At 36.8% G+C, this 9,461-nt stretch overlaps 2 protein-coding genes across 2 annotated transcripts; one reads left to right on the top strand and one right to left on the bottom strand.

Annotated features, from left to right (window-relative positions):
• Window positions 1-2,163: 2,163 nt before the first annotated feature.
• On the top strand, window positions 2,164-5,936 carry LOC147282065 (putative RNA-dependent RNA polymerase 1). The gene is made up of 4 exons (XM_086247318.1): window positions 2,164-2,685; window positions 2,949-4,771; window positions 4,877-5,027; window positions 5,136-5,936. The coding sequence occupies exons 1-4, from the start codon at window positions 2,164-2,166 to the stop codon at window positions 5,934-5,936; spliced, it is 3,297 nt and encodes a 1,098-aa protein (XP_086103444.1).
• Window positions 5,937-6,971: 1,035 nt separating this feature from the next.
• LOC147282064 (putative F-box/FBD/LRR-repeat protein At4g03220) lies at window positions 6,972-8,819 on the bottom strand. Its single transcript, XM_086248168.1, has 4 exons — window positions 8,610-8,819; window positions 7,707-8,441; window positions 7,419-7,601; window positions 6,972-7,220 (listed from the first exon to the last, which is right to left on the bottom strand). The coding sequence occupies exons 1-4, from the start codon at window positions 8,817-8,819 to the stop codon at window positions 6,972-6,974; spliced, it is 1,377 nt and encodes a 458-aa protein (XP_086104294.1).
• Window positions 8,820-9,461: the final 642 nt, after the last annotated feature.

Genomic DNA, 9,461 nt, shown 5'->3' with positions numbered 1-9,461 from the left:
AAATATTTTATTTTTTTCCCCAAAATCTGGATATGATTTGAGAAGTAGCCTATGCTATGAGCCCTTTACTATCAGGATCTAATATTTCAGAGAATCACTGTGAGGCACATAAGATTAAAAGTCTCCTCCTTCAATAACATGTTAACATCTCATTCACCCAGCCTATGTAAAACAACCTTTATTATAATCAAGTAGGCATATAATTAACCAGAATTTTCCTTTTCTTGCTTTCAAAAATTTATATTGAACCATGGTGGAAATTGGTGGAGGACGCTTGTTCATTGCAAAACTTCAGTAGCTCTATCAAAGTTTTTGGTCAACTAAGCAAATTGGTTTGGATCGCCATGTGCTGGGAAATTAAGGCAGACAAATCCAAAATAAGAAAGAAAGAGAAAAAGGGCTAATGATGATATGATAAATCAATTCTCATATTAATTGTATACATCATAGAGATTTACAATTAACAATCTTTTTGTAAATAAACAAAATTCTTCAGGTCCAACCATGGCCAGCTTGATGAGCATACATATTTCTATCTAGCTATCATCATGCCATAATGTCTGAACTTGAAATCAAGGCCTGCCTTCACTGCCAAGTTGTGGGTGAATTCAATTGGGACCCCAGCAGCTGAGGTACATGACTTTCCTCAAGAGACTCCTCAGATTGCTTCATTTTCTCATCTCTGAGTTTATTTGAAACCACAGCAGAGGATGAGGAAGAGAGTTGCTTGGCCTGAGAAAGGGGAGGTGAGCATACACCTTAGTTAAAGGGGGTGAGCAAAACTGTTCTCAAGAATTGAACTTAGTTGACTGTAAACCTTTAATATTGTTTTGTTTCAATTGCTATCACCCTCGATCAGTATATAAAAGAGGTGTTATGTTTTGGTGGGTTTAATGTGAAATCAAGATTCAAAGTATACATGTTTAAGTGTATTGAAAGAACTAATAAGACTGGTAAAGTGTGATCAAATTTGAAGGGGTTCATGTTTATTTTTATTCACATAAGTAATAAGATTGGTAAAGTGCATTAGCCAAGTACTGGTACAAATATATTGTACTGCCCACTTTCTCCTGCAATAACAAATGCAATTCTAAACAGTTCCAACATCTAGAATGTGGGATGGCTCCATCCATCCAACTAACTCCTTGGGGAGCAAGTTCCATCTTTCCAAAAAGTAGTCTTAATGTCTATAAGGAGCAAATCATGGAGAAAAATAGTATTAGGACAGCGACCCAATGCCAATGTCCCATGTGAGATTCTGAAATCTATAAGGTTCTTAGCCAAAACTTCTCTCAAGGGCTAAGGCATTATGCTTGGTCCAAAACTTCCAGAAGGTTCTTGGCCAAAACTTCTCTCGAGGGCTAAGTTTCAACTTTTATTTTTTTGTTTACTTAATTAACACATTGGATCACCATCCCTAGTCCTTACAACTAATTTAAGAGTAGTACCAAATACACCAATTTAATTTACAAACTTCATAGACCATAATCTTATTTGAAAGTATTTTAAATACAAATAATGTTGCATGTATAAATTGAAATTAGTACCATATACACCAATTTCATTTACAAACTTCAAAGACGTCAATAAATCTTATTTGAAAGTATTTTAAATACAAATAATGTTGCATAACACATTAATTTATTAAGCACAATGTCTTCTTTCCCGGTTAAACAGTGATTGTAATCCTTCTGCTTAGTTTTTCATTCAATAAAATTTACTTAATCCAAAAAAAAAAAAAAAAGCACAATGTTGACTACATATCTCACAGTGACCTACCTATGCAAGTGAGAGATATTCAGCAATGTGCAATGACCTTGCTACGTGTCGCAATGGAATTAGATTCCTCCACTTTTCGTAAAAAGAAGCTGGTCCTTACTTGCTCGATCTATTTTACAAATTGGCGCCAAACAGAGAAGACGCGGAGGCAAGCTATAGACATATAACTGCCATTACAAGTTACTTGCAGTACTGGTGTGAGTGAGATGGAGTTAAGTACTGCCATTACAAGTTACCATGCAATCTCTTTCTTTCCTATAAATAGTAGCTTCATGAGCTCTGCTTCTTTCATAGACGTACACTTTTATAATATACTTTCAGTATTGAGCTACTAAATTCAATTTGTACTCTGAAACAGAAGTTGGGATCAATTACTCAATCACCATGTTTAAGACAATTCGGTTGTTCGGTTTTCCCTGCGTTGTGTCTCAAGAAGCCGTGAAAGAAGTTCTGGAGGCATATACTGGAAAGGGAACTGTTTCTTCTGTGAAGTTTTTTCCTCCCAAAGATGGAAAATCAAGAGCAGCTGCCAAAGTTCACTTCACAAGTGCAGAATCTGCTAAAACGATAATACAATTAGCCAATGGTCGACGCCTGTGGTACGGGGAGTCTTATCTGAAAGCTCAAAAATGGAAGCGTGACATCAAACCCAGCTCAAAAAGGTTTGAACCGCATAGCATGGAGCTTGCAAAACTGCACTTTGGGTGCCAGGTTTCCGAGGAAAAGTTTTCTTTGCTTTGGACAACATCGGATGTTTCTGTGAAGTTTGGGATGGGAATTCAAAACATCTACCTGTTTTTCTCTCATGATTCTGCTGATTACAAGCTTGAGGTCTCCTCTGATATTATTTTCCGGATTGAGCTACATCGTCCAAGTGGTCGACTAACAGAGTTTCTTCTCATTAAGGTTTGCCATTTAAATTAAAATGATTACTATATTTGTGCATGTGTTTCTTTACTATTATTACACAATGTAGCGAGCATATAGAACACTTGCTTTGACTATTATAGTAACTTCACAATTTAGCTAGCCATCAAGTTAATTGCTTTGACATATAGAATTTGAAGTCTGTACGTTGATAGAACACTTGCTATTCTGGCTAGTATATATGTGTGGCACTTGGGAGAATAGCTAACATTTATCTCTTCTTTTTTTGTTTCTTTTGCTAGTTACGTGGTGGCCCTCGGATTTATGCTAAAGGCAGGGAATTAGCTTCTGAAAAGAACTGGGTTCGAGAAGTTGATTTCACTCCATCATGCTGCATTGGACAATCCTCTGCTTTATGTTTGGAGCTTTCATATGGGTGTGTGCTTCCAAACCTGCGCAATAGTTTTCCTCATTACAAAGAAGATGAAGGAGAGTTCATTGTGGAGAGAGGTAACGCTTTCTCATGTAATTCAGATCTTGTTCCAATTGTGAGTCCACCCCCAGGCATTAATTTGCCGTACAACATCCTTTTTAAGATAAATTCATTGGTTCAACATGGATGTGTTCCTGGGCAAGCACTTGTTAACAAATTTTATGAGTTAGTTGATCCTAGTAGTATAAGAATTGAATACATAGAGTGTGCCCTGGACAAACTGTTTCACTTGAAAGAGTGCTGCTATGAACCTGTGAGGTGGCTTAGTGAGCAGTACGAAAACTACAAGGCAGGAGACCGAATTCCTCAGTCACCTGCTATTTCTTTAGATGAAGGGTTTGTGTATGTACACAGGGTTCAAATAACACCATCCAAAGTATACTTCTGTGGCCCAGAGGTAAATCTTTCCAATGGTGTTTTGCGAAATTATTCCCAAGATATTGAGAATTTTCTTCGTGTATCTTTCGTCGATGAGGATTTGGGCAAGTTGTTTCCTGTAGATTTGTGTCCACATACAACAGAGGAGGAAAGGAGAACTAGAGTTTATGAAAGAATACTTTCTACTCTAAGAAATGGCATAGTCATTGGTGACAAGAAGTTTGAGTTTCTTGCCTTTTCTTCGAGTCAATTACGAGAACATTCTGTGTGGATGTTTGCATCAAGGAGTGAGCTTACTGCTCAAGACATCAGAAACTGGATGGGTGATTTTTCTCCCATTAGAATTGTGGCAAAATATGCTGCCAGGCTGGGTCAGTCTTTCAGCTCCTCCAGGGAAACTTTTACTGTTGGTTGTGATGAAGTTGAATTCCTTGATGATGTGGAGATAGAAAGAGGTGGAACCAAATATTGTTTCTCTGATGGAATTGGGAAGATATCTGCTGAATTTGCTGAAAGAGTGGCAAGAAAGTGTGGGAGAAGTTCTACTCCATCCGCCTTTCAAATTCGATATGGTGGCTACAAAGGTGTTGTGGCAGTTGATCCAACATCGTCAAAAACCTTGTCGCTGAGAAATAGCATGTGCAAGTTCAAATCTCAAAACACAAAGTTAGATGTTCTGGCATGGAGCAGGTACCAGCCTTGTTTCCTGAATCGTCAATTGATTACTCTTTTGTCCACCCTTGGAGTTCAAGATCGTGTTTTTGAGAAAAAGCAAAACCAAGCTATCCATCAGTTGGGTGATATTCTAACTGATCCATTAAAAGCACAGCAAGCACTGGACTTGATGTTTCAAGGAGAGGTGACAAGCATTTTAAAGGAAATGCTTATATGTGGTTATAAGCCAGATGCAGAACCATTTCTGTCATTGATGCTTCAAGCTTTCTGTGCATCAAAGTTTGTGGAGCTGCGGAGCAGAACAAGGATTTTTGTTCCAAATGGAAGATCCTTGATGGGATGTCTTGACGAAACCAGGACGCTGGAATATGGCCAGGTGTTTGTGAAATGTTCTCACCATGCTATTTTCAGCGGCGGCGGCGCTACTTCAAGCCAAGACAATTTTGTTGTTGAGGGGAAAGTAGTGGTTGCTAAAAACCCCTGCTTACACCCAGGAGATGTACGTGTTCTAAAGGCTGTCAATGTGCCGGCTTTGCAACACATGGTGGATTGTGTTGTTTTTCCTCAAAAAGGAGAGAGGTACACAACTTTCAGATTTGTACTGCATTTTAGTGTTTCTTTGTTTGACATTAGTTAATTTGTTGCTTTGAACTATTTACTGACTATGCTTTTTCATTGAATTAGACCACATCCTAACGAATGCTCAGGAAATGATTTGGATGGAGATGTTTACTTTGTTAGTTGGGACCCTGATCTGATTCCTCCTAGGCAAGTTAATCCCATGGATTATACTCCAGCACCAACTATGCAATTGGACCATGATGTTACAATGGAGGTATTTAACTACATATTACTCAATTTAATTATCAAGTAGAATTATCTCAAGCTTATTCATAACATGGTTGATAACTTGGTATTCTGTTTTGCTGGGTTACTCTTGCAGGAAGTCAAGGAGTCTTTTACCAAATACATGGTCGATTACAACTTGGGGATCATTTCAAATGCACATCTTGTGTTTGCAGACAGAGAGCCATGGAAGGCTATTAGTGATCCATGCATTAAGCTCGCCAAACTCCACTCCGACGCCGTTGACTCTCCCAAAACTGGTGTGGTAGTGAAATTGCCGCCCGAGCTACGGGTCAAAAAGTACCCAGATTTCATGGAAAAGTTTGACATGCCCAGCTATGAGTCCAAACGTGTGATTGGGAAGCTTTTTAGAAAGGTGAAAGATGTATCGAATTTAACCTTTCCTAAATTTAAGTCATTCACTAGGGAAGTTGCTAGCATGTGTTATGACCCTGACATGGAAGTAGATGGCTTTGAAAATTACATCAATGAGGCCATGAATTACAAAAGTGAGTATGACTACAAGCTGGGAAACCTGATGGAATATTACGGCTTCAAAACTGAAGCCGAAATTCTAAGTGGGAATGTCACTCAAATATCAAAGTTTTTCAGTAAGAGAAAGGACTTGGACTCAATCAAATATGCAGTGAGGTCATTGATAAATGAAGCTAGGACCTGGTTTAATGAGAAGCATCAGCTGGGAAGTGATTCAAGTGAAAGTGATGACTATGTGTATGCAGCAGCAGCAGCAGCAAAAGCGTCAGCTTGGTACCATGTTACTTATCATCCAAGGTACTGGGGTCGCTACAATGAGGGAATGGAAAGAGATCATTTCCTAAGCTTTCCATGGTGTGTGTTTCACAAGCTCATCCAGATCAAGATGGACAAAAAAAGTTGAAGAAATTCCTTACTTATGTCTTTGACAAATTAAGTAATGATCAAGTGGTTGTTTGAAAATTGAAAGATGTTCTTAATTAGCTTTTGTGTCAATGTGTTTTCCCTTTAAAATTAAGTATATGAATGTCATGATCTCATGATCTGTAATATGTATTCTGTAAGCAATTCAATTTCTATGTATATCAGCAGAAAGGTGTGGTTCAAGGAGTGTGTTGATACCTTGTAGATCTTATAGGCCTAAGTGTTTGTCCTTTAATGATATCAACCTTTAATTAAATGTTTAAGTATTTGTCCAATATTTTACTTGTAAATGTTCAAGTTTTTCACCTGAGATGTTGAGATGGCACAAAATGACATGGGGATGATAATACCTCTTGACAGACGACACAAAATGAAATGATTCCAAAGATGAGCTTTCAATGCTGATATTTGTTTTCCAATGAACACTTTGAAGCCTTAATTCCCTCAAGCATTTGCAGGAATATGAGATTGATGGCAATGTTAATGTTTCTCTCCCTTTATCATATGTATTGAACATTTGAACTCCTGTTTAATTAATTAAACTCATCGGAAACATAGAAACCATTAGAGACCAATTAACATTGTTGCACTGAACTGCAACCATGTGGTTCAATGCTGAAAGGAACCATTCACGATTTTTAGTGGGAAATAACAAAGATTACATCTAAACACCACTACCATAACATGGGGTACAAGGACTTTTTCTTATCCCAGTGTTTGAGTATTATATTAAGAAATTAATTCAAATCGATATATGTACCAAACTCAATTTCTATAGATCTACAGACTACAGTATTGACAACAATCAAAAACTAAGATATACAAAGATTAGTATTTCCATTCAGCAATCAAAAACTAAGATATATCAAGATTAGTACTGTTCTCCCAATCTATATAATGCATTTCACACTGTATCCATCAACGTCAAGATAAAGGTTTCAACATTATAACATAAACAAATTTGTCTGTAAAAATTGAACCTGCTTTCTTTTTCTTGGTCAAATGTTTTGTGACTTTATCTTTGTAGAAAGACAACTTTGCCAATAGAACTCATCCTGCTTAGTACGGAAAATATTGCAACTGATTGTGGAAGTGAATAAAGTATGACCATTTTCTTCAAATGTTCAGCATGTTCGAGCAAATACAATGCTAACTCCAATTCATTATGTACAGCCTTATTGGAAAGTTCTATTGTGACTTTCTTAAGCTGATGAATAAAAGCGAGGTTTTGAGATTTCCAATAGTTCCCATCAAATTGGCATACCTAAAAAGGTGACAAGCAAGTCAATTGAAAATTTATAAAGGATAAAAATAATTTGGCAAATACAAATGAAATACCACTATGACTAGTAACGTAGTCGTCTTTAATTTGTATTTGCCAAAATATTTGATGCTTGTTTAATTGGGAGAATGTTGATCATGGTTCAAGAAACATCAAATGGCAAAATGTGGTCTTACTTACATTAGGTGGAGGGTCACAGTCGTCTGGGTGTGCGGAAGTTACATACAAAGTATTCAGATTAGGCATTCCCCTGAGAAGATGCACCATTGGCGGGACAAGGCCATCTTTCAATCCCCCAATATCCAAACGAAAGTACCAAATATCATCTAATGGTGTTGGCATGCAGCCTGCCTTAAACAAAGCCTGCAATTTATGAATTGAAGGAAAAATCATAAGTAGGAAAACAATGGGAACCCAAATACCCTATGAGAGTAAACAGAATTACTGTATGAAGGGTAGTTTCTTTACCTTCACAGTCACTCTGTTTAAAATGAGAGATTTCACCCTGGGCATGCTGCAAAGAAGCTTAAATACTTTGTCATAATCATAAATATAACATGGGTACAGATGAATCTCAGCTTTTTCTAAACACATGAAATTCTCAAAGTCACGGTAATTCATCCTAATATCCCCACTCCAAAACAAATATTTAAGATTTGGAGCAAAAATGTTTAACAAATCACTGCCATGTGACATACATTCCCAATCTATGTATAAATGTTCAAGTTTTTCACATGAGATGTTGAGATGGCAGTCATAACCGAGAGACACAAAAGTAAATGATTCCAAAGATGAGCTTTGAATGCTCATATTTGTTATCCCACTCACAAGTACAAGCCATAATTCTTTCATGAATTTGCAGGAACCTGAGATTGATTTGCAAAACCCCTCATCTATAGTAACGTCTTTCAACTTCAAGCATTGGAGATTTGTACAACAAGCAAATGAGGGCGCTTTAAGAATGTTTCCTGCCGTCAAGACCACCTTCAGATACCTCAAAGATTGACAGAGAAAGATGCAAGATGGCAATGTTAATGTTGATATCCTTTTATTGTATGTATCGAACTCTCTGTCATCATCATCATCTAAATACGAGTCTTTATCATATGTATCGATCGCTTCACCATCTGTATAGAACTCAAGATAAAGCACTTCAACATTACACCTTACTGCATTATGGATCCACGTGATAAGTCGATAATTCTGTTCAATGAGGCAGTTTTTAGTGTAACCTAAACCCACATAGTCCCTGACCCAACGAATACGAAAGCTCTATATCTTTTTATCCCCACGCTGAATCAAGAACCTATCAAAGGAATTCAAAAACATCGATCGCTTCCACTGCCCTTTGTAATCCTCATAGTGCCTGACCTCCAAATTCAATGATGGAGTTGATAAATAAAACTCTCTGCATCTCTTGGACACGCAGCCAACTTGAGTGAGGTCTCTAAAATCAAGGAATGAAAGAATGTGATGAGCAAGTTCATCCGAAAGAGTACTCAACCTGTCGATTCTACTGTCCGTACAAGCTCCTAGAGGTTGACAACTTGCAGTTGCTAACAACTTATGCTTGTGCTCCATGATACTTGGTTTCTTTTTGTTTTTGTAAGAGCACCTTGTTACACCTTAAGGATTAAGGACATTAAAACAAAATCTTGTACATATATAGAATCAACAGCACCAAGCCTACAACAATTTAATCTCATTTATTCTTAGTCCGGATATAATTCTTGTCAATCTTTCGTTGAGGGATTTTTAGGGGACAACAAAAAATTTGCATTAAACGATCTTACATACTATTAGTTAAATTCAACTCAATGTTAAAGCTAAATTTTTGTCCAATAGATTTTTGAAAATAAACATATTATGTGCAACTAACGCTTAGTTAAGGCTGTCCTTTTGATTAAAGGACCCAGAAATTATACAGAGTTGCAAAACATAATAATTTAGAGCACATGACAACAATAATCTTCATACTTTATCCTAAGTATCAGTTTGATCCGCGAATTTATTTTTTGAATTTTATAGTGCGCGAACTTTCACCATGTATTACTTAAGTCCATCCGTCAATATATTATTTTTTTTCATCAATTTTAGTCACGTGTCAAACATGTGAGTCACTTTTAAAAGGTAAAAATTGTAACTCACGCTTCTTTCTTTTCCCAAGCGGCTAAAATTGATAAAAAAAATATAGATGAAATTAACAAAATAGACTAAAGTATA

This window comes from Dryas octopetala, chromosome 6, assembly GCF_963921425.1.
Source record: "Dryas octopetala chromosome 6, drDryOcto1.1, whole genome shotgun sequence".
Taxonomy (NCBI): Eukaryota; Viridiplantae; Streptophyta; class Magnoliopsida; order Rosales; family Rosaceae; genus Dryas; species Dryas octopetala.
This window is presented reverse-complemented; position numbering and strand designations above follow the sequence as displayed.

Bases quoted from the DNA above. Each gene is read 5' to 3' on its own strand.
- LOC147282064 (XM_086248168.1), bottom strand. From the start codon at position 8,819: ATGGAGCACAAGCATAAGTTGTTAGCAACTGCAAGTTGTCAACCTCTA. The intron at 7,602-7,706 runs GTAAAGAAACTA...CATAAATTGCAG, and splicing joins TAAACAGAGTGACTGTGAAG to GCTTTGTTTAAGGCAGGCTG. The intron at 7,221-7,418 runs GTAAGTAAGACC...TCACCTTTTTAG, and splicing joins ACTGTGACCCTCCACCTAAT to GTATGCCAATTTGATGGGAA.
- LOC147282065 (XM_086247318.1), top strand. From the start codon at position 2,164: ATGTTTAAGACAATTCGGTTGTTCGGTTTTCCCTGCGTTGTGTCTCAA. The intron at 2,686-2,948 runs GTTTGCCATTTA...TTCTTTTGCTAG, and splicing joins CAGAGTTTCTTCTCATTAAG to TTACGTGGTGGCCCTCGGAT. The intron at 5,028-5,135 runs GTATTTAACTAC...TTACTCTTGCAG, and splicing joins ACCATGATGTTACAATGGAG to GAAGTCAAGGAGTCTTTTAC.